This window comes from Simochromis diagramma, unplaced genomic scaffold, assembly GCF_900408965.1.
Source record: "Simochromis diagramma unplaced genomic scaffold, fSimDia1.1 OVJJ01000304.1, whole genome shotgun sequence".
NCBI lineage: Eukaryota > Metazoa > Chordata > Actinopteri > Cichliformes > Cichlidae > Simochromis > Simochromis diagramma.
The window spans coordinates 13,934,007-13,958,531 of NW_024387030.1; the positions used below are offsets into that span (position 1 = coordinate 13,934,007).

Genomic DNA, 24,525 nt, shown 5'->3' on the forward strand with positions numbered 1-24,525 from the left:
CTCTTATTTTTGAGAGAGGTTTATTTAATCTGAGAAGCATATAAACATATTTGTATTATTATATGCACACTATAGTTGAAGACACTTATTTTAATTAGAAATAAAATGACTTAACGAATATTTTTTTACTAAATATACCTGTGCAGGCTGTGCATGTTGTTTTAAACCACACATGGTGTCAGAGTAGGACTATCAAGACTTTTTGTTTTTTACATATTTTTAGCTAGTGGAGCATGGATGAGAAATGCCTTTGGTTCGTTTTGTTACTCTACCAGTCTTTATTTGAGGGTCACTGAATGCATTCCCCCCCCGAGGCTGAACTGAAAGTAGTATCTCTCTGGAACTGACCAAAACAGGAGCTTCGGGAGAAAAACTGGAGTGCAATGGAAGCTCTGTCAGCCACCGAGTCCATGCTTCAAGGGAAACTCAGCAAAGCTGTCAAGGTTCGACACCTCACCTCAGTCTGCTTCACTCTAGTTCCAATCTGATGCATCCCCCTCCGAAACGCTGTGTTTTGCCATAATCGACCCAGTGAAATTTCTTTTCTGCCATCATCCATAACAACGCTGCATACTCATTTACCTTCACTCCTCCCGCTCTGTTGTTTGGCCTCAACTTTTTAATTGGCTGTTTTTGAGCTGTTGAACTACAGTAATCTGCTCCCCCTCGGGCATCTCCGACTTTATTTAACAAATATTGGCCTCTTAAGCGTGTATACATAACTTTCCTTTACGCTTTTAAGTGTAAGAGGTTTATTTTTTCCTTTCCTTACCCAAAGCTTAGGTCGATGCTTGGAAATGAGTGTGCAGTGACTTAGAAATTCACTAGATGTCATTAGATTGAGATTCATTGTAATCATTTGCAGCTTCCTGTCATCTCTCTGTCATGTGGCATGCTTTGTGACATTGTACTGTTAAGATCACCAGTTAATCAAAGAAAATCTGTTTAATTCAAATCTAGTCCTTTTTTTTCCCTTTTTGTTTAAGAGAAGTGTTAACATTCAAAGCTTGTAATGAATATGCAGCAGTCCTCTAATGTTTCTCAATGCTCTGTTCTCACAACTGAAACATCTTTGTTCTCCATCAGGGTGAACAAAGTGCAACTAAATCTAAGCTACAATCAGCTGTTCTTTTCATGCATTTCTACTTCATGTAGAGTTTGCTCCCAGATAGCTGTGCTATTAAGAGTTACAGTAACGTTTATTTCAGTCATCCTCCTACATTAGGTGAGGGTACATGCCGAACTATCTGCACAGCAGCTGCTCTCCTGCCATTTGAGTACAGTAGAAAGCACCTTCTCGCGCCTGAGCCAGGGAGTTCCTTGGCAGCTGTTGTGTGCTATCGGTGCATGCTGGTTGGTTGTATTCAGCTCCACACTCTGTGTCAAAGCTGTCTTGTGACAGCGTGTTAATGCAAACAGTGGTTAGACAGCCAGCTGGCTCGTGTATGGCATGCGTTCCCCCTTTCAGACCTCAGAGTTGATGGTGTGTTATTAGAGGACTGATCAGTACTTTTTGTTTATCGGTGAGTTTTAAGGTAAATTTGTGAACACAAATGAGAGATGCTCTGAATCTGATGTGACACCTGGCCTAGCTGTGGTCCATTGATGCTTATGGTTTCTCAGAGTAAATGGAACTGGGAGTGAGATTTGTTTTTTTGTCCTTTGATAACGAGCTGGCATTATAAAATTTGCGGGATTTTGATTGAAGCAGCCTGATCACTGGTTTGAAACAGATTGATGGGGGTTAAGAGAAAGTTGGTGGTTATATTTGCTTGGATGACCACTGGACCTTGTCATCGAAAATATCTTAAGTATTTAAACAGTCATTTGTTAATCTCCTCTTCTCTTTTTGTTCCTTTACAATTTGCTCCCTACCTTCTAGGAGAACCAGACAGCGCTGGCTGTATGTCAGGCTGAGTGCCGAGATGTTCTGCACAGACTTCTGCCACATGTGCCTCTGCCTTCTGAACAGGTATGAGAGGAAACATTTACCTCTATGCTAAATGCATTTGTACACTACAGCTACATGTTGTGTGGTTGATGTTTACTTCATTTTTCCACCTTAATTGTCCTGTAGAACCATCAAGAATGGCTCCAAAGATTTGAAAGGGCAGCAGGTGAAAACTCCGCTCCACAATCCAGCCCTGGATCAGGAGACTCGGAGGTAAATTTGGAAAAAATGCAAAGTTGAACATCATTCCTTTTTCAAATGAGTCAATCAGTAAGTACGATCCACTTTCTAGGAACTGGCTGAGAAACTGAAAGAAGCTGAGGAAACTCAAAGGGTTCTACAGAAAGACTGTGAGACGTACAAGAAGGTTTTGGCAGAGACAGTAAGAGTTATTTTTATTTTACTTTTGGGTTTGTTTGTGGGGGTTTTTTCCCCCTATTTTTCTTTAGGGGGGTGAGCGAGTTGCCATCAGTTGCCATTATGGCAGCACAGTGATCTCCCTTCCAAATGGAGCTGTCATTTCTGTTGTGTCCACAGGAGGGCATCCTGCAGCGCCTCCAGAACAGTGTGGAGCAGGAGGAGTCTCGCTGGAGGGTGAAGCTGGAGCTATCGCAAGCAGAACTAAGAGAGGTATGGATTCAGGTTTAGCAAGAGATAAAACTCCAAAATGCAGAGTCACTGAAGTGAAATATTGAGAGTTCTCTCTCACTGCATCGTTCTTCTTTCTTTGATCTCAGATGAGCCAGAAAGTCGCAGCTTTGGAGCAAGAGGTCGAGAGACTAACTGATGAAGCAGAGTTGGAAAATGTCAGTAAACCAAACACACAAAAAGTCTACAATGTACAATCGCAAATGTCCTGTTAGAGCGGCTGTCATTTGTATCTCTGCTCATCTGTTGTGCTCTGTAGCTGAGAAGAGAAAAACAGCACTTGGAGTCTGAGTTGGAGAGGGCGGAGCGCGAGAGTGCCACTTATGTGACAGAAGTCAGAGAGGTGAGCAGAAACTGGACTTCTTCAGTCATGTTTAACCTCTTGAGGTGAACGTGCGACCTCTGTGTAACAGTTGAGCTGTTTTCACACATGCACCTTTACCCTGAACATTTGCAGAGAGCACCCAACAGAGGTTGCGTTGAGACTGCAAATGTTATATGCAGTCTGATTGGACATTAGACTACAGAGATGGCAGTTTAAAAGTCTTTGTAATGTCGGATCGCACTGATGTGTGGTTAGCACAGGTAACATCCTGGTGCATTCACCACTAGCTAGTGAATGTCATGTGCAAGGCTCTACCCACACAGCCCCCTCACTTTAAAAAGACTTAAGTATTTCCATGAGTGCAAATGTGTCCAATTTAGGCTATTTCAGCATTTTCTGCTCTGTGCTACATCTGAGAAACGGATAACTGTGAGAAATATCCCAAATTAAGTCTTGAAATTGTCCAAAGTTCATGTGTGAAAACTGCTCCATGTGTGGTGTTTTGTGGCATCCCACCGTTTGTTTATTCTGGGAATATAAAGTTCACACAGCACAGGTTTTTGTTTTGTGTGAATTTAATCACTTATGAATCTGGTTATCTGCAGTCATGCACAACTGGTTCCCTCTGCTTCATTTGTGACTTTTTTTTGGTTGTGGATGCCTTATGACTGCATAAACTGTGTGCTGGTAGTGCTGACCTGGTTCACCTATGACAGACCCACATTAAACAAAACCCTGTCAAACTCAATTTCAGCTCAAAGATCTGTTGACTGAATTGCAGACCAGACTTGATGGCTCATATACAGAGGCTATCAGACAGAATGAGGAGCTGACTTTGGTAAGCGTTGTTCACCCTCCAGCTAGAGCTCCTTTAAATCTTAGCCTTTATTGCACTCAGCAGTGGCGCGACACTGACTGCAACAGAACGGGGTTCTCTATCTACTGCAAAACTGTGGGTCATCATTCACAAAAGCTGTAGATTTGGACTTTTATGGTGGAGTCATGAATAAGATTGGCGGGGGGAGGATTTCCAGCTTCTGAGTGATGACTCACCTTTACTTTGAGTTATAATACTAACTCTTCTTTTTCTGCACCTGCACTCTACTTGTGTCTAACAAATGGCTTGCTAATTAAAAATCTTCTTTCTCTGCCAGGCCAAAAGTATGCCTCCTCTTGTCTATCACTTATAATTTAACTTCTCTGATGCCTTCAGGCAAGCCTTGCGTCTGTTTTGTCTGATAGTCACTGAGCGTCTTCGGTGGTCATGAATCTTTAGTAGTTTTAAGCAATATTTTGGCTGTGTTCACTTCAACAATAGCACTATAAGAATGACGATCACGTTGCTATGTGGTTCATACCAATTGGTGTGCATTCCTTCTGTTCTTGTGTTAAGTGATTGACATAATGACTGGATTTATCTTACAGTTGTGGAAAAACTGAGACAGAAATGTACAAAGTCTGGAAAGTTATCAGTGATACAGTCATTTCTTCTGAAGTACACACGAAGTATTGCGATGTCTGATAAAATTTAGGGAATTACTTTATTACTTAAACAGGACTTCCTGGATTATGATTCATCCTCTCAGCTTGTACCAAAAAGCCCACATGAGCTTAGTGCTATTTTTGGTTTGAACATTGTCTAAGCAGGCCCAGGGAAAAAAATGAAATCTGTGCAAATGTTGAACTGTTTAATGTAGTTATGTTGGCAGGAGGATTTGTATATGTTCTGAAAAACTAGAAGCGGGACTCAAAGGCCAGGTCAACAGTGCAAAATATCTAAATGTCTGGTTTCTTTCCAGCTGAAAACCCAGCTCACTGAGACGCTGTCGAAGCTGGAGGCAGAAGAAAACGAGAGGCAAAAAGTGGCTGGTGACCTGTATAAGGTAACGGGAATGATCTGGATTTCATTACACTTCTGATAAAGGTCAAACTGCCGACCACAATGCTAACAAGCGGAAATTGCTGTCCCTTCATGCAGGCCCAACAGTCTGTTGATCTGATCCAAGGGGAGCTCTCAAAAGTGACAGACAATGCTGATGACTTGATCGAGAACAGCAGTCTGTCATCACAAAGAGTAAGGGCAGTTTGAGTGTTGTGACACCAAATAATGTTTATGTAGTGACATCTGATCCTTTTAATGTCATGTTAAGACCAAAAAATTGTGTTTGTGACAGGAGGAGATTGACAGAAACGAGAAAATGACTGCAGGATTGGGTCAGACAGTCACCGAACTGCAGCAGCTGCTACAAACTGTCAGCCGGCAACTCACTAAGAGACAGGAGGGGGTGAGGCCTTTTGATCGTGCTCTTTGTTATTCACAATTGGGTATCATACTCCTGTCTTTCCTCTTGCCAATGAAGATTAAACTTTGCAATTGAATGTTTGTGCTTTCCCTCAGGAGGCTGATAAAGATCTGCCCAAGGTATAGTGAGACCCCCACGCAGCCACCCTGACTGTATTACAGAGACCACCTTTGACTTTCGGTCTCATCCTGACCACATCACAGCATACTGTCACACCCAGCCACTTCCTCCGTTTCAACCTCTATCACTGCACTTGTACTGTAGGCAGCCTCAAACTGACTCTGGCCAAGACACTGGCAAACCACTCCCAGACTCACTGCTGGCCACAGAGGAGCAGGCAGAGGTCACAGTTAACTCCAGGCACTATACCAAAATACACACTATTCCACTCCCACCACATTCCTCTTCTTTTAGCAACAATGCCAGTTAATTTTTATTCTAAACTTAATGACATCCAGCATAATTTAAACTATGTGGAAACCATTCCTCTGTTTTAAATTGCTTGTATTTTTCACTGAAATCCTTTTGAGTACTGCAGTAGTTTTGTTGTTATTTGTGTTAAGAGAGGGCAGTGATACGAATTTCCAACTCGACTAAACAAACTTTGGTTTTTCAGTCCTTTTCTTCTTAACTTAAAGATATGTAGTGTTTAAATGTATCAGTTAGGACCTGCTGAAATACACTGTTGTTGATCTGTTTGCCTCCTGATCAGAAAACTATCCAACTGTGCATCCATTATGCATTTATTCATTCATAGCTCCATGTTATACCTTGGCTCAGTACTGGGTGGGAGAAGGGAGATCAGAAGAGGTCTCAGCATATCTGAAGGGTCACTACGTGACTGTAACTATGGAGATGCATGGACAAATTGTACTCAAGTCTGTACTGTAGCTCCAAACAGAAGGGAGTGTGTGTGACCCTGGCTGTGTACGGCCAGGTCAACAGTGTAGGGGTTTTTAATCCTACTGCAACTACTCTAGGAATAAGCGTCCCATATCATCTGTAATCAGCACTCGCTATATTGTTGCTAAGATCATTAACACTGAAGATTTTGTTCTTTTTGTAACGGGTGATGTTAATAAAAGGGATGCTTGATAAATCTGTTCAGCCTCCTGTGTTGCTTTCCCCCCCTTCTACCAATGCACTTCCCTCTTCTTGCCACAGTGGGGCAGCACATAACCTAAGTTGGAACTTGAATTGATTTTGTTTATAGCCTTAACAGTCCTGAACATGGGGAAAGGAAAAGTCAAAGCTTCTGTTAATGGTGCGATTGCTAGCAGGTAAATTCAGCATGACAATGCAGAATAAACATGTCCATCATGCAGAGGCGTTAATAATAGTAAAAAAAAGCTTGATAATGCGTGCCCTCAATAATGGAACATTTGGGGTGTGACCAGGTTCCTGTGATAGTAACATGCTGTATAATCCCTCACTATGGGACACTTTTTCTGCTTTGTGTGAGGCTTACAAATTCTATCAGCGGTACAACTCTTATGAAAGAACTAGTAGCTAAAATCTAGAACCTACCAAGGATGACACCTGTAATGCTGGAAAGTACCACTCTACTGTGATCATTTGAAAGTGAAATTTTACCATTCTACTTGAGCCCTTAAAGGCACAAAGGCCTGGGTGTATTCTTTCTAAATTTTCCATATTTTCTTTGCCACCTCCGGCTTTTTATTTTTGACAAAAGGATAAATCTGCATGCGACTAGACATGACTGTGACATCTCTTCACAGAAAGCTCTTGCTCTCATCTTTTGCATGTTAAAAGGCCTTTAAAACAACAGGACTGTTGTGCTGCCTGGAGGAGGGGTGCGGGTCAGATCAGGAACACAGGCAACATGGAATCAGCACATTCCTCACATTCTCCCACACTGTCATGCTCCAGTCAGCTGACTGGAGGTCTAGCTGTTGCCTTCATGGAAACCTCGCGAACAAATATGTTTCACAGCATCTTTGATATACTTGTTAAACTGGATCGCACAGGAAGCACCTTTCACAGCTTGTTGTTGCAGACTGCTTAACCATATGTGCACAACTGACTGCAAAGTGGGTATTTCCTAATATACAGTCATTTGCTTGCACGCCTAAAAATGTACACGTTTGATAGTATATCTAAAATAAGGGATATTTTCTACAGTTCCACCATTGTAATCAATATGTCCTTTGTGTGGAAATTGCAGAGATTTTAAAATGTCATAAATCAGCGGTTTCACTTTGTCAGACACATGCTCATTGTTTCACCTCTTGCATAGAGATGCTATCATGTAAAGCCTGCCAAAGAGCAGTGAGGAAGTTGACAGGGGCCTTGTGTTTCCTTTGCTAACACTCATACCCTCAATTGTGCAATTTAGTTTGTTGCAGTACGCCTCTGCTCTGCATGCTTCTTGCTTGCTAACGCTTGACTCCTCCCCCTAAACACAGATTTACACTCATACTACACCAGCACAGCTCCAGAAAAGCAGCCCACTCCCTGCATCTGCTCCCTATCAGTGTGGTATGTGGTAGAAAGCCTTTGATCCCCCCCTGAAAAAAAAAAATCTGTGTGTATGTATTTCTGTGGGTATGCATGTGGGAACGTGAATCAGACAGACACAGAAAAGACCATAGAGCTCTATTACAAAGACAATGGCGGATGAAAGCAAAGAGAAAGGAGACAGTGACACAAAAAAGGAGTAAACATTCATTATACCCACAGCATTAAGATCAGTCCCTGGCCCCTGGCTTGATCCCTATGCACAAATGCCGAAGAAGCTGATGTTAATCCGTGCTATCAGTGGCACCATTAAAGGGATTCAACAAATGCCAAATATTTGACTTGTAATGCTTACAAATGCACAACACTCTGTCTTATTGTGGTGAAGTTTAAATTTGTTGTTCGTGAGGGTGGGGAGGCTTTCCCCCCCCCTTCCGGCTCCTGTATTCCCTGACTACCTTTTGTTTTCTGTAGGTGTTATTGCACTTTGAAACTGGACACCAGTTCAAATAGAAGGCCATTACTGCAGAGGCAACAGGGCTGAAGCAGTAATAGCACCTCCAGCCATGCAGATTCCTGTTAAACAAGACAGAGCCATTAAAGCGTGGAGGAGACTGCTAGACAAAAGTGGCACTTTCACCAGAAAAGCATGAGGGGGGGAAAAGTGAATGTGTGATGTACTAAAAGAGGTGTTACTAGAGGCTGAGAGGTTCTTAGTAGCGTCACGTGTGGACATTTGGATAAATTAGATTTCTGAGTCAGTCTCAGAAAAGCAATTAGACAAATTACTAGGCCTTGGTGTTATTATTTGACTAATGCGCATCAGCCAGTTGACTGACATTACAGAATGAAATAAGCATGCACTCACGGACCGGAAGCCAACAAAAGGCTTCATGCTGAAAACAGAGACAAAAATGAGCAATGGTGTGGTGAAAATAAAACCTCGAGGCATGCACATCCGTAGTGATGTCATTAAGTTGCACAATCAATCACATGCATTAGCCAGCTGCAATAAAGTCATAATCAAATAACACAAGAGCCTAAGGGGTTACCAGCAAATTTACAAAATCTGATTTCACAAATTTTTTTTTTCACACACTCGCTGTTATATCAGTCAGAAAATGTACCAGGAGGATTCTAAATAGATGTTTTTTTACTGTCTTTTCCCACTTTTTATGTCCCATCCTCGGTAGGCATAACTACTGCACTCATAAATCATGTGATCCTTGGCACATTTTGCTGAAACAGTAAATAATAGAAATGTAAATACAATGACAAAACGTTTAAACCTTTATTTCCGTCAAATATAGGAAACTGCAATCACGTCAGGAAAAAGTATGATCTCTTTAAGAATTCCCAGATTTTACTCTTTGTTTACATAACAGAAGGTGCGATCCATAAACCAAGACGGGTGGTTTCAAAAATGATTATTACAATGTAGCTTCAACTGCTTTGTCTACACGAGAATTAATTAAAGATGCAGCATTCTCATGTACTATTATCTATGTGTTTAATGAATAGATACAATAAAATTTGACCAGGCATACCATTTTAACCAAGGCGTAGGTAGAGAGCCCCCCCTATACAAAGTAAAGTAGAAGTGAATGGTACGTTCCGGCCCTGGTCCTCGCTGTTTTTGTATCTGCTTTAGAGCGCATTCAACCGCCAAGTAAGTTACGTTTTGCTATGTCACGCCGAGGAAGTTTCAGACCAGTTTATTTTTAGCAAACTTGATTCGTGAGAACACTGAAACACATGCTGCCGTGTACGCGATCTGAAGCGAGTCTGCGTCGCGCTTTTTAAGGAGGAATTTTAGGTAATTTGTGAACCGTTATTACTGTAAAGCTAACAGTGAAGTGAAGCCAGGAGCCTCATGTTTTCGTTAAGCCAAGAGGAGCACTGCGCCCCATCCATAGACCTAGTGAAATACGGAGAGCTGGTGGTTCTGGGGTAAGTTGAATCGTTGTTGTATTTGCTTCTGAGTAAGTGTGGACATGAAACTGAAAACGAGTGTTTGTTTTGAAGTTTCACAAACGGCCACTCACACTGCTACCTAAGCTACATGACTAAGTTTTTGAAAATAGCACGGAGTTAGCAGTGACGCGTTGTGTATTTTTGTTTTTGTTTTGTTTTTTTAAATTCAAGATCTACTTCCAACACAGGCGACATTATATAACATCAAAGAGGCGCTGTGATGATTTTCAGGGAGCACGTCAAGCTCTGTTTAGAAATTTACAAGCTCACGTTATCCCACAAATCAGACACGTGCGCAATTACAAATGTGGACGTTTTAAATACCCCATTCCCTGGCAACCCTGATAACTACAAACTGCCTGCGTGTGTCTACATATCTGTGTCCGTGAAATAGGACAGATTTGGGACAACTTTGGGAACCCCAGTGAAATTTATTCAGCAACTCTGACCGGACGCTCCTTCTTACCTTAAAGTTGGATTCATGGGGTTTTAGGAATTCGGAAGTAGTGATGGTCCCCTCCCCCAGCCCCAGGGTGCTTCCTTTAACACAACTTCTGCAGTCACGCACGCACGTACTGCCGGCTGTTCTCCGAGTTTAAAATCACACACCTTGACCTGCAAAAAGTTACCTTATATTCCTTATTTAACAGACAAGGGGAGCTTAAATGTCGGATAACAGCGAGAGCCTTATGAAGTACTCTGTAATGATATATGTAATTCGATAAAATGATATTGGGATATGCTACCTGATGTGGGGAACATTCAAATGTTATTTATACAGTAAAACATTTTTTCTGTTCATAGAGAAAATCAGCCAAAGTATCTGCTGAATTATACTGTGTAGTAAGTAGTAAGGAGTCGGTTACTGATTTCCATACCTTATACAGTATCTGCCATTACCCACAATGCTCCAGTGCAAGTCAGAGAAACAAGGGAAAGCAGTGGACAAGTTTATCTAATCTCACAGGATATATTCTTAAATTGCTTTATACTAGCAGACTCTAAGCTGCCTATGGGAACAGCATCAAAGGCTGTTCAGTCAAGCTACCTTTCTGCTGTTTTTTCCATTGTTGTATTTGTTTATATCTCAGTATGGAGTAATTTTTTTTGGGCATGCACAGAACCACCATGTTTTCACAGAGTGTTGAAAACAAGCCGAGCTGTAGTTCTTTAGTTATTTATTTATGTGTTTTTTTTTTAAATTATTCATCTGCTTTAAATCATCTTATGCGGCTTCTTAAAAGCCTTACTGACATCTTTACATTTCTTGCCCAACCAGTAGATGATCAGTAATCAGTTCCTTATTGTCAAGCCTCCATACTTATTTGCCTTTAAGCTTATCGCTTACTTATTTCAAAGTTTACAAGGCTCTTCTGACAGTTTCACATTGCAGAACAATTACGTCAAACCTGCAGCAGTGGAAATTTTGCCTTGGTGTCAAGAACCTGTGTAGACGTACATTTTTTTTCTATATAGTAAACTGGTCAGGAATCTCTACAGAAACTGATAAGAGCCTCACCATTAACTGTATTGTTGTCAATAAAATATCAGTAATTTACCCAATGGAAAAAAAAAAAGTCTCATACATTTACTGATATAATTTCAGGTAAATATAAAACATGGGAAAGAAACTGCCAAGGAATTATGACTTAGAGCATTATTTATCAAAAAAGATGGTAATGTTCTGTCCGTCTGTTATTTTGCCCATCAGATGTATTGATAGCTGGCATGCGCTGGTCATTTTCAGGCTATTTGTTGAGGTAATCTTTGTTTTTCACATCACTCTTTACATTTAAAAGCCTTTTTGTAGAAGAGCACACCTACTCCTGTTAAGTATTTGAATTATTTGGCGTTCATTCTGTAACTATCCAGTTGCCACTTGTACTGGATAATATCAGAAAGTACACAGACAGAGTCTGTTAATGTAAAAAGGCAAACAAAATAAGCAGTTATTCACATCTGTGTTGTCACCGAATAAAGCCAGTGTAACTTTGACCTTTATTATATCATAACTGCTTTGTCCTCTTTTTGTTTTTGTTTTGTTTTTTCATTTTGTTTTGTGTGTTTTTGTTTGGTTGTTTAGAATTCATTTAGGACAAATTGCCACAAGCTATCCTTCTAAACAGTCACCTTCTCGTCCTGTGTGTATTGTCTTGGCCAACAGATGATGGAAAACATGAGTGACTGAACTTTGGCCAATGGCCAGTCCTGAGGCGCTTATAAAAGTTATAAAATTTTTATAGTTCAGATTTACTGGTGTCCATGCGGCTGTGTGACTTTCATCTTTACAGTATTTGAAAAAAGGTGCTGAAATGATGGCTTACACAGAGAGCAGACTACACTGTGTTTTTGTACACTGCCCTCCACCCATACACTCGCAGTCATAGTGCTTATTGTAAGGGATAAAAAGTGCTGACTGCTTATTACCCCAGGCTCAGTATGTGGCATGTTTGAAGCTGGTACTTTTGTTCTCTCTCCTGACATAAAGACACATATGTGAATCAGATGTGACGGGTGTATAATCACTGCCATGACATCACATCCCATTGATAAAACTGATGGTAGACAAGATAGCTGACAGCATGGAACAAAGCTTGTTTGAGCAGCAGTTCCCTCAGCGGTTTGTTGCCATGACCGTGGTGGCTCTTATTACTTGCATGGCTGCCCCTCCATCTCTGCCGCCGCAGATTGGCTTGGTGCTGGTCAGTGAAAGGAGGCAGGATGAGGAGGGGGTGCTGCATGGGTATCCTGCAAATGAAAGGATGGATTGATCAGGACTCAGCCTTTGCCTCTCTTCAGCTTCCTCTGTCCATTGTGGCAGGGAGACTAGGCCTATTGATTGAACTTTCTACATTTTGCCTTAGAGAACCACTCATTAAAGGAAAGTGTACAAATCAACTTGGGGCCATCTTTGGTACAGACTGACATAGATCGTGCCTTTTTATTAATATTATGAATTATGTAATTTAAATGGTATAAAGAGAAGAGACATCTCTTTCTGGGGGGTTTTGTCAGTACTACAGTAGAAGTATTTAAAGATTTCAGGTGTAACTGGTTTAATCTGGAGTGGTGCAGTGGTTAGCATGATCACCACTCAACAAGTATTCAAACCTCTTGGTGGATTGAGGCGTTTCTGTGTGCAGTTTGCATGTACGTCCTGTGCCTGCGTAGGTTTTTTTTTTTTTCCCCAGTTGCAGCAGGATCCTCCCACAGTCCAAACACACTCATGTTAAGGTAATTCAGAGGTTCAGAAACTGCAGGGCATGAACAACTAGAAAAAAGAGGGACTTTTATTTATTATCAAACAAGATTTGGCTAATGCTATTGTGCTTACTTATATATAAAGTAAAGTGGGGTATGCCAGAAGAGGTTTGACAGCCACTGGGATTTTTGTTGATTGTGAATTGGCTGTAAATATGCATTGGAGAGTATGTGGTAGTCTGTCTTTCTGGGTCAGCCCTGTGATTGACTGGCAGCCTGGCCAAGATGTGCCCAGCCTCTCACCCCGTGACGTCTGGGCTAGGCTCCAGCACCCCTGCTGCCCTAAGTTGGATAAATGGATAAGAAAATGGATGGATGATGCTCATTTAGTTGACTCATACTGTCTTTGCTCATCATGCCATCTGGTTGTCTGTTAATGATGTATTATTTATATATTTTTACAGCTTAGATTGATTTAGATGAAGTATTGATAGGCTGAAGTCCTAGTGACCTAGAAACCATCTTGTGTGACCCTGTAAGCCTAACCTAACTTTCTGTATTTCTAATGAGTGTTACAGCTATTCAGCATATCTTCTCCTCATTCTGTGAACACTAGCCTTTCATGTTAGCATAGGAAGTAGGAGGTGCTGTTGGCTCCTTACCGCAACCCTGGAGGATAGGTGATATGCCAGAGTCTTCTAATCCCTGCTGCTAAGTATTGGAAGGTAAATCCGCTGTCTGTCTGGCACGGGTCAAAAGGGAAAGCGATCACAATTAGTTGGAACGCAGCTTTAAAGAGCCTGTCCTAGCTAATGTGACGGTGGCAGTTCCTGCCTGACAGAATATTGTTCCTCGGTGTAATGCTGAATAATTGAAAGCATATGCTGCGTTTCTCGCAGAGCTAGGGTTATATTCTCCAGTCAGAATTCATCATGGCAAAAACACTAAGCTGGATAGCATTTGATTGTGTGCTTTGTATGAGACACACAGGGGCAGGTAGCCAGCCAGTAGACCCCCCTAAACTGAAAAGACATCTTTATGTAGGGCTGGCTGGTCTTTATTTAGGTGGGGTGTTTTTAGAGCAGGTCAAATAAAAGTGGAGTACAGAGAACAAACCATGTGAAATTAGCTTAGGAATGTGTGCATCAATAAAGGGGCTTTATTTGTTTTCTCTTACAGATTACTTGTAAATGAAAGCAACACAATTACTATATAAATGGGGGGAAAGTGGGCATTATTTTATTTTTCTTTAGATTTAATGTGACTTATGTCTTGTACACTTGTACTTTATTTTGAAAGCAGCACGAGAAGGCCAGCTCGGGCTTTTGGAGCCCAAGATTTCACAACTGTGTAAGGGTCTGCATTTAAAGTGTGCACTGGTCTAATGACATGGAAATAGAATCCCTGAAATGGCCTTGAAAGGAGTACGATCAGACAGTAATCACCACTAAAAGTAAAAGCTGAACACTTTAGGAGAGAAGGTAAGCAGGTCTGCTGTCATTTGACACTTTCCTCCTGTCTTTCTGTCTTTGTATTTGTTGCATTTAGTCCATAGAATCTTCCAGTGCCTCTCTAGCTCTCTGTGGGTGGCTTGTCCTACAGGCCAGCTTTGTGCACTGTGCTGACTAGGACCATGTGTTTCTTTGCCTGGCCAGCCGTGTGGAGACATGGGACAGGTGGACTAGCCTGGGAGGGAGGTGGGAAGGAGCAGAAGGAGGTTCTGTTGCTATTGTTCAGAAACAGAAAGGAAAAATGTCAGATTACATTTGGCTCGTAGACTCTGTTCCCCTCCGATACATTGGTGTGCGAACTCGAGGCATATAATATAAATGTGTATCTTGTGCAAAGTGTCTGTTCAGCACATTTGTGGTTTATGTGAGTGTGTGACAGAAGGTCTGTGTGTTGGATGATAGTCGAGCATGGGGTGTCCCAGCTGTAGGAACCAGCTGGTGGATAGAAAGAAGACCAGTTGTACCGGAAGGGGCTTCTTCATTCACAAAGAGCAGCTTAGGCTAGGTGCCTCTCAGCACACTAAAGGGCAAAACTGGAGTCTGTTATTAAGCGATTTTGGAAACGGAACAGATAGCTTTGTAAGCTGTATCCGTGTATAAAATTCAGCTTTGAAAGAATGTGTCTGAGTCATCCACCCAGACCGTGCATTCCCAAAATGATAGCAAACCTGACATGCATCTTAAAACGTGCTCCTGCCTGGGACACAGAGCGAAAGAACAGCTGCAGTTTACACAGTGCACGCACACTGAAATCACCAGCACCAGAGTGCATTATGTAATAAGAGCCGTTATCCAAGGTAACGCTTAGATTACTAATAGGGTGTATTAGATTGTCAGTGATGTAATGCGTGGCAAATCTCCTTTTCAGAACACACGAATGTTTCTAATTCTCCGTGTTTACTTCTTATATGATTACAAGACTTTTGCCTGTAAATCTCATTAGACACATTTTTTTTTGCAGCTATGGAAGCTGTTAGCATTTTCACACAGACGAAATAAATAAATAAATAACTGTCAATTTGCTGTCCTTCTCTCCGCCCTGTCCCGTCTCTGACAGGTACAATGGCTCCCTGCCCAACGGAGATCGCGGTAGACGGAAAAGCAGATTTGCTCTATACAAGAGAATCAAACCCAATGGTGTATCACCAAGCACTGTGCACGTCCTCAACACACCCCAGGCCACCAAGGTACAGAAGGATGATTTAAAGTGATTTAATGAACAGGCTCTCAGTGGGATTGAACATCTGTCTGCCTTTCTTCTTCAGACAAAATGTATGAAAGTGTGCAAAAATGTAACAGAAACAGAAGGTGATATTTCTTTTTTTAGGTAATAGTTTGGGGTTTTGTTTTTGTTTGTTTTGGTTTTGCATATATCCATAAGAAGATTTGGCTGTATATGAAGTTGAAAGCATAATTTCTAAAAATGAACCCCCTTTGTTTTTGTTTTTTTTAGTTGTTGTTTTTTTTTTTTTTCCACAGCAGCTGAATGGCCTTTTAGTGATTGTGGTAGCTAGTAAATTGTGCTGTGAAAAGCACTTTACATTATTGTTGGCAGACCTTAATGTTGACATTTCCACTACAATGACTATAGTTCCTAGCTGGGCTTCAGAGTTTCTCTTCACGGCAGGCTGCCTGCAGGGAAGTGCCACATCCAGTAAAACGTGTTTGCCTTCCTGCATTCCTACCTTCGGCTCCTAGGCGAAACTGCTAAACATCAGACAAGACCCGCTTACCTCTGCACCACTTGGAGACCAGTGTTTGACATTTTTAGCTAAAAGGCTGTCTGGTTCAGGTTACCGTCAGGTTGCGGAATCCAGAAATCTGCTCTGGGACGACTCAGTGACAGAGGCCTTTTCATGGCAGAGATTGCGCTTTATTTTGTTTGAGTTTGAGCTGCAGTGTGCTGTGAAATATGGCTAAAGTGTTCTGCTGCTCCACATCATAAATTACGTCTCAGATAGTTTGCTATCTGCATTAGATGTGGCTGTTTTTACTGTGCATTACTTTAGTTACTGGCTGTTTCACTGACCACTTCAACCCTGGCACCCTGTTATGGGACTTGAAGGATGAGCTCAGGGGTTGTCGCTTTATGCCGACCTGGCTCATCCAGGTGTATAAACGGTCAAAAAAGGCCATTCTGTAAGAGGCGAGCTGGGTGGTCAGCTTATTTTAAGGAGAAGGGGGTATTAAAGAGGTGAATCACTAAAATGAAGCCCACCCCCTGTAACCCATTCTTGCTCCCTTCCAGTGCAGCATACGAATGAGCTGAGGAGTCTCTGCGGCTGAGAGGGAGAGCTCACGTGTCGGTGCACACTCTAGTGTTCATGGCAGATAATGAGGAGCTCCCATGATGCCACTGCCAGCCTCGTACTCAAAACATTATGATTCCAACTCCTACCACTCGGGAAGGTTGGGGAGGATATTTTGGGGGCGTAGCGTTTATGAAAAATACATATTTGTGTGTGCACTGCTCCTTTTTTAGTTCTTTAACAGGTGGAGCAGCATTTGTTTGTAGCAGCGCAGTCAAGACAAGACTGCATGCGATGATGACATTTGTCCCCGTGTGCATCTGATGTTACAGCAGACCGTGGCAGCTCTGATGACCCACTTTCCCTCTCCCGCTTTCCCTCCTGCACGTGACGAAGAGGAGGGGGATGTTTAGGAAATGGAATTTTGCAGATTAGAGCAGAGATGGCATGTGGTACAGTGTTGATGGAAGCTGGGGCCGGGCTTTCAGTTGCCTGGCGAGCTTGTGTTAACCGAGGCCAGCAGGGAGTTTATGGTCACTGTTTCGCGAGTGTGACTTTACACAGTCTTTTTTTTTTTTGTTCCGCTTCCCAAAAAATTCTTGTAATAGGTTTTAGGATTTTGGTAACATCATGACAAAATTACGCAATAAGCCTGTAGAGCTTTGGCTTAATTGTGAGCTGTAAAAAACCGCACATGCACGCTAATAATTCATAGAAATGTTCCAAGTTGTCAATAACAAAACAAAAATAAGGACAATAACATGTTTTCTTCCAGGAGCACCTCGTAGTTGTTGATTCTAAGGAAGTGAATCATCACTTAAGTGCCGTGTGTTTTAATAGTGGGTTTGACTTTTGCTCTGGTCTTTAATTTAACCTCACCAACGAGGAAAGGATTGTGCAAGGAAGGTTTTACTGTAGTTCTGCTGTGCTGTTTGGCACTCTCAGATCTGGTGATAAAGCCACAGATTGGATGATGATTTATTATACTGTTGCACTGTGTACTTTGTTATGAACAAGTTGGGTTTTTTGTTTGTTTGTTTTCACATTTCAGGCTGTGAGCTGTAAAGGTCAGCACAGTATCTCCTACACGCTATCGAGGAACCACACCGTAGTGGTAGAGTACAGCCACGATAAAGACACAGATATGTTTCAGGTAAAAGTCCGTTCACTTTTACTTTGGCACACAACTGCATTCAGATACATTCACACCCCGTACATTAGTTTCTCAGCGATTACCGTACTTCTTTATAGTCAGAAAACATAGAACAAAAAGGCTTTTGTTCTGCTTCTTTTTTTTTTTTTTAAATGTACTTCTATACCTAACATTACCAGTTTCGATCTAGTAAAGCCAGGAGGAGTATTTCCTCTCTGACAGCCAAAAATGGTCAGAGCCTGTTCCCCATTCCCATGGCAGGATGTGGCTGTAATTGTAACAGCAGGAGAGCTGCTAGTTCTGTGGCTAAGACATGTTGTTTGAATTTGATGCTACTTAACCTGTTTTGTTTTTTTAAGGACTGACAGTTGTTGGAAAGGTTTTATTGCCCTTTATTGTTTGTGTTCTGTTATATTGCCTACAGGGGCTTCAAAGGCTGTCAGAACAGTAATTGCTATATCCTTAGATTGTCATTTCAAATGGCTCTTTATGAATGGGATAAAAGAAAATATGGATGTAAGCTTTAATTTGACTGATTGACAAGGTGTCTTTGGGCTCTTTTAGCCACTTTGGTTATACACAACCACCTGATTAGACTGTAAAGTTAAACATTTATGTATAAAATGCTTTTCACAGAGTAAAATAAGTAAAGTAAGTAAGAAAATTAAGTGTTGTAATAGCAGAAAAGCAAGTTAAGACACACAAAAAGTATAAATGTTCAAAAACACGTCCAATCATATAAATAAAAATCATCTGTGCCCGGCTTATACTGCTCCAGTATTAATCTGAACGTACAGCAAGGCAGTGATGAGCCATGGGATGTTAATGTTACAGACACATGCTTCATATTCAGCACCCTATCTTCCCCATGTGACTAAACAATACTGAACGCACCAGAGAGAAGAGGAAGCCACTCAAAATGTTGGACTTCAGGACAGTGTAAGGGGAAAAAGAGGAAATGAAAGGAGGAAAGCCTATTTTTGCCTCTGTTTATTCAGCTTGAACTGTTTCCAAGTGCTGAAAATTATGCCCATTAAAATATATATGGATACTCTGTGTGTGTTTGCTTGTGCACGTACATAAGCTAGCAGGATGCAGAACAGTTGCTGTGTCTGGTATGAATTAAAAAGAACCTTTCTTCATTGATTGTTTTGAGATTCTTTCGAAACTGTTGTGCAGTACAGCATAATATTAATTGTTATTTTTGTGTTGTTTTTGCAGATTGGGCGTTCTACTGAGAGTCCCATAGACTTTGTGGTGACTGATACAATAGCAGGGGGTCAGGAGGGTGAAGAGACTCTTATCACGCAGAGTACCATCTCTCGTTTTGCCTGCCGAATTGTCTGCGAACGCACCCCGCCCTACACCGCTCGCATCTATGCAGCCGGATTTGATACGTCCAAAAACATCTTCCTTGGGGTAATTACAACTCGGTGTACCATTGTGATTATGCACCATCTCTATCTATGCTACTTTTTTTAGCCTGTAAGGTTACATGGCTGCCTTTTTTTTTTTCTTTTTTAGTGCTTCTAATCCTTGAAGCTTGTAACCAGATAAAGAAAACCACTGTTTCATATGCACTGTTACGTAAAAAGTGAAATGCCACACATCATGTCAGTTTGTGTCATCATCCATTTTCTGTCTTGCCTGTAGGAAAAAGCTGCAAAATGGAAAAACCCTGATGGTCACATGGACGGCTTAACAACCAATGGTGTGCTGGTAATGCACCCTAAGGGGGGATTCACTGAGGAGTCCAAGCCCGGCGTGTGGAGAGAGATCTCTGTTTGTGGGGATGTTTACACGTTGAGAGAGACCCGCTCAGCACAGACCCCAGGCAAACTGGTGAGTAGTTGAAAAGTTAAAATGTGTCAGTGTATGTATGCAGCGACACTGTGATGTTATAGAAGTACTTTAGAATATTAAAGTGGCCCTGTTATGTTTATTATTTTAATTCTTCCACAGCCACTTTTAGAGTAGCTTTGAATGAGTCCCTAAATCAGAATAAGTAATTATCTTGATCCAAAGTCTGAAATAATCCATGTTTGCTGAGTCGCCTGTTGTACACAAAAGGTTTAAATGGCATTTGGGTGGGACTTATGTCTGAAACTCAGCAGTAACAGGAACTAAAGGTTGTCAGTCTGTAGTACAATGTAGTAATAAGAAATATCAGCATGTCATAGGCAGTGGATTTTTTTCCCATGTAGAAGGTAAATGTGTGCGCACTTCACTATCCTCCGCAGGTGGAGAATGAGAGCAATATTCTACAGGACGGCTCCCTGGTGGATCTGTGTGGAGCAACGTTGCTGTGGCGTACTGCTGAAGGCCTCTTCCACACTCCCACGCAAAAGCACCTGGAGGCACTCAGGCAGGAGATCAATGCAGCGCGCCCCCAGTGCCCTGTGGGTCTCAATACCCTCGCCTTCCCCAGCATGCACCGGAGTCGTGCCCTTTCATCTCTGGAAGACAAGCAGCCTTGGGTGTACTTGGCGTGCGGTCACGTGCACGGTTACCACAACTGGGGCCACCGTTCGGAGCAGGAGGCCAACACTGAGCGAGAGTGTCCCATGTGCCGGGTGGTGGGGCCCTACGTGCCACTGTGGCTGGGCTGCGAGCCGGCCTTCTACGTGGACACAGGTGCACCCACGTACGCCTTCGTGCCATGCGGACATGTGTGTTCAGAGAAGTCGGTCAAGTACTGGTCAGAGATCCCTCTGCCCCACGGCACTCACGCCTTCCACGCAGCCTGCCCCTTTTGTGCCACCCAACTTGGCCCAACTCAGGGCTATTCCAAGCTAATCTTCCAGGGTCCGGTGGACTGAGTTTAAGGGGTCTTGCTCTGGCAGAGGAGATTAAACAGGAATGCTGACATGCAGTGAAAGATTATTTCGTGCTTTCTTTCATTTACGTAAGCCAGCTCTGGAACGAAGCGAGCCTTTTTCAGGTTCTGGTCATGTACTGTGGATTGACAATAGAGAGCCATTACAGATTGTTCGGGGCCTTTTGTGGCTGTTTGGATGGCCACTGCAGGATACAGAGATGCGAAGCACACTGGACCACAGACGCACGGCTCCTCCAGAATTAAATACTGTTTTAGCTGTCCTGCCAACAAACCTCTTTAAACAAAGCTCCAGTGCTGGGCTGTAAACTACAATGCCTGCTGGTTTTCCATCAGAGGGCTGTAACACTAAGGTTGTAGAAGGAATGAGTTGAATTTACTCATGAATCAGACTGAACCAAATTATAGCAAGCAGGTGTAGTTGAGTCTTCTGGGAAATATGTGGGCTGGGGTGGGGGAGGGTATATAATTCAGTTCCTGGTGGGCCTGAAACCAAGATTTTACAGAGCCAGACAGCTGGACTGTTGGCTGAGAGAAAAGCCAGGTGAAGATGGAAGTTTTAATAGTTAACTTGTTAAATGGTCCACACTGATATCCTGGTCCTTAACCCGTAACGGCATCAACATCTTGTAGCTCTCCGGAGGCGGTTTCTAACTGCCGAGCAAACTTTGAGGGAGAGTTGGGGGGGTGGGTGGGTGGGAAGACTTTTTATGTACAGAGATATAATCCAGTGCCTCAAATCCCATCAAACTATGGGAATATTTTTCATAGTTGACAAAAAGATATTTTGTTGAAGGTAAAGAGAGAGAGAGTTTTGCAGAAGGTGTAAGAAAAATAACGACCCACACAGATTCTAACACCAGAGGTATTTTATTACACTGAGGCCCTTGTACTGTTTTTTAATGCAAATGTTAATATATTTTTCTCCAGCATATATAATGTGTGTGAGAATGCTTGAGCGTATGTGTGCGTGCATGTTTGTGTGATTGCGTGCGTGTGGACTGGACTGCGTGGGTGCCCTCGGGCCGTTAAAATCACCCTGCATCGCTTCACCCCGATCCCCAAAACGCTACCGGAGAGAACGCGGGATTTAACACAAGGTCGCAGGGCTTGACAATGAATGTACTGAAATGCATTGACCCTTCTCGGTGGTGGTGCTTTGATTATACAACTTTCAAGGTGTGATCGAAGCCTGCTTTCAGTTAAATAAATCGCCGGAGCCGTACAACCATATGAATCAAGCGTACCTGCTTGCTTGCTAGCTGTCACTGCCCCACACAAACACACACAGACACACTGTATTCAATCTGCACTGTTGTTAGCTTTATCCCCACGCTGGGTTTGATCCAATGATTTGTACGCTGTCGAACCTGGGCACAGTCTCAGCAGCATCCAGAGATTATACCAAATATAAGGAGGAGCTGTTTTCTCTCCGCATGCAAGATGCGACGGCCACTTTTTCCTCCAATCCAAAGTGTTTCTGTAAACAATGCTACCCCCAAACTGCTGCTGCTGTGGTGGAATGTTGACAGCTCTGGATTACAGTCAAGGCTGTTCAGTCGCTTCATGGGGAACAATGATATTATCACACTCTGTGCCAAATTTGGTAAGTTCTATTGTCAAGTTGTCCAAAACAAAAGTAGCAGATGAATTGAAAACTGAAGAATCTGGGACAAATCTGTCCGTGATGTTAGCTCTCCAGACTGTGCCCAAACGAGTGTCGTTTCCAACATTAGATTATGAAATACAATAGTGAGCATTAAAACAATGAGATGTTAAGGGCGATGTTCTATTATATAGCATTAGGTTTTCCCAGACTTTATTATGATAATTAAAAAATTCAGAGGTATATCTGAGGCGGAGGAAATCTGCCTTTGTCCTGGACATGGTATTTTTAATTTATTTTGTTTTTTCTTTCCGCTTCCCTCTGAAGAGAAACATATTTGGCATTGTTAAGAATGTCAGCAGCATTACACTTTTCCTCTAACCACAGAGCATTTCAGACTCGCTTGATTTCTGCTGATGTTATTTAACTGCCATGCTGGGTCAAGCACTAGGCCACATACTGTACGGTAGCATTCCCTTCTAACCTCACGTGCGTTCGGCTCGAACACTGTGTCCATTGCTTAAGACTGTGTTCTGTAACAGCTGCAAGAGTAGCTGCCTCAAACATTCCTCCTCGCTAAACATGGGTGGGGCCCACAGTTCACCCAAGGGCTTGTTCTATGATTATTATTATTTTTGTGTCTCTAGCAGGAACTCTGTACACAAGCCATAGAACGCACTGATGCTCCTAATGTCTCCTTTGCAAAGAATAAAATATTTTTTAAAAACACTCTGCACCAAGTTGGATTTCTCTCTCACTCTGACTGACAGTTTCTATTTCATACTTGTGGGTAATGTTCAGGGACTCCTTTTAAAGTGATCCACCGATTTTTCTTTTTTAAAGGGCTGCGTGCAGCTGATGGGGATTTGTTGGTTTTTATTTAGCGGCTGCCTTTGAACACTCCAGATGTCTCAGCTGTGTTCGCACAACCAACATAGCAGCAATGTTTAATCACAGTTACATATGTGTTTCATCATTCCTCTGTATGAGCATTTCTCCTATCTTGGTTGCCAAAATGGCTCTGAATTGTGATTGCTCTATCAGTATTTTTTTTTCCAGATAAGGCAGAGAATTTTCTTCAAGTCTGTTTTATTCACATTTCTTGTTCTATCTTATCAGCTTCATCTTAATATTTATTAGAGAATGACTGCATGAGTGTAGCCCCTTGTTTTCAGTAGTTTTTTTTTTTAAGTATGCAGTTTCCCTATGAAGCCACAGGAGGGCACTGTTTCCTCAACAATAGCGCCTTTGGCATTATGCCTCTCAAGCTACTGAGCCTGCGGGATCCAATAGCTTGAAAACACAGCAAATAAATAAAAGTTTGATGTTGGTTATGAAAAACACTAAATATAAATGCATCAAAAATACATATGAAACATCAGAAATTGAATTATTTAAATTTGCATGCCAGTGAGGACTAAAATCCTCCAATTAGGCTATCAGAAGAGTCTATATATTTAGTTTGAACCGATTAATCTATTACATACCATATGTTTTTGCTTATGCAGTCAAATTAATTATAATAGTCTTTTATCCCCATCTAAATCCTGGCGTGATGTATAAGGAGTGCATAGTTGTGTGCAATATTTAGCTTTTAGGATTTATTTTTTTTTTTTAGTGTACATGCAAAAATATTGTACCATGATGATATTTTCCATCATTCGCATGTGACTTCATCCTCTCTATAATAAGGACGCATGAAAAGGATTTAAATGCATAACATGTCATTCTGGCACAGGGAGGGGAACGGAGCTGTGGGATGCCGTGCTTCCTAATTAACATTTCTGCAGTAGATGTGAAATAGGTTCATATGTCTGCACACTTGCCTGTTTTTCTTAATGACAGAAGAGACACTGAAGGTGACAGCATGCTAATTTTGAGATCACTTGGTGGGTCCCCCTGCCCCTAAGCAGGGCTGGGTTATGCAAATAAAGCAGGATGATACTTTTTTTTTTCCTTCTCTCAGTTTCATGAGTAAGAAATGAGGTGCATGTCCTGCACTAATGCTAAGAATTTACACAAACCATGATCCTCCTATCATCCCCCCTTTTTTCTCTTCTAGCATAGTTTTTTTTTTTTTTTTTAACTTGTATGGGACCATTTTGCAGTTCAGTGGGAGTCGTTGTATTATAATTGTACTAAAAAGTTCCTTTTGTTTGGTTGACTGAGCAATCAGTATAAAGTATAAAGTATCTAAGCATTCCAGTAGTTTTAATTTGATAGCTGAGAGCAGTGAGCTGCAAACTATATAGGTATAGGGTTAATGCAATTATTTCTCAGAGATCAGTGA

At 41.9% G+C, this 24,525-nt stretch overlaps 2 protein-coding genes and 1 long non-coding RNA gene across 7 annotated transcripts in view; 2 read left to right on the top strand and 1 right to left on the bottom strand.

Moving 5' to 3' along the window:
- Nucleotides 1–6,330, top strand: part of ktn1 (kinectin 1) — a 19,037-nt gene extending 12,707 nt beyond the window's left edge. For 3 of the 5 annotated variants that reach the window (XM_040042027.1, XM_040042028.1, XM_040042026.1), the window contains exons 25-36: nucleotides 357–443; nucleotides 1,883–1,972; nucleotides 2,078–2,164; nucleotides 2,244–2,333; nucleotides 2,489–2,581; nucleotides 2,689–2,757; nucleotides 2,859–2,942; nucleotides 3,679–3,762; nucleotides 4,724–4,807; nucleotides 4,903–4,998; nucleotides 5,099–5,209; nucleotides 5,323–6,330. In XM_040042027.1, coding sequence (XP_039897961.1) covers nucleotides 357–443; nucleotides 1,883–1,972; nucleotides 2,078–2,164; nucleotides 2,244–2,333; nucleotides 2,489–2,581; nucleotides 2,689–2,757; nucleotides 2,859–2,942; nucleotides 3,679–3,762; nucleotides 4,724–4,807; nucleotides 4,903–4,998; nucleotides 5,099–5,209; nucleotides 5,323–5,352 — 1,005 coding nt within the window. In that variant the 3' untranslated portion in view covers nucleotides 5,353–6,330. The remainder of the gene's footprint in view (nucleotides 1–356; nucleotides 444–1,882; nucleotides 1,973–2,077; nucleotides 2,165–2,243; nucleotides 2,334–2,488; nucleotides 2,582–2,688; nucleotides 2,758–2,858; nucleotides 2,943–3,678; nucleotides 3,763–4,723; nucleotides 4,808–4,902; nucleotides 4,999–5,098; nucleotides 5,210–5,322) is intronic. The other 2 variants (XM_040042029.1, XM_040042031.1) reach the window with 2 other exon arrangements.
- Nucleotides 1–10,291, bottom strand: part of LOC120739993 — a 14,080-nt gene extending 3,789 nt beyond the window's left edge. The window contains exon 1 of the long non-coding RNA XR_005697307.1: nucleotides 10,146–10,291. This is a non-coding gene — a long non-coding RNA (uncharacterized LOC120739993). The remainder of the gene's footprint in view (nucleotides 1–10,145) is intronic.
- peli2 (pellino E3 ubiquitin protein ligase family member 2) lies at nucleotides 9,313–22,964 on the top strand. The gene is made up of 6 exons (XM_040042037.1): nucleotides 9,313–9,655; nucleotides 15,449–15,578; nucleotides 17,692–17,793; nucleotides 19,015–19,212; nucleotides 19,447–19,635; nucleotides 20,034–22,964. Exons 1-6 carry the CDS (start codon nucleotides 9,579–9,581, stop codon nucleotides 20,610–20,612), a joined length of 1,275 nt encoding a protein of 424 aa, XP_039897971.1. The 5' UTR covers nucleotides 9,313–9,578; the 3' UTR covers nucleotides 20,613–22,964.
- Nucleotides 22,965–24,525: the final 1,561 nt, after the last annotated feature.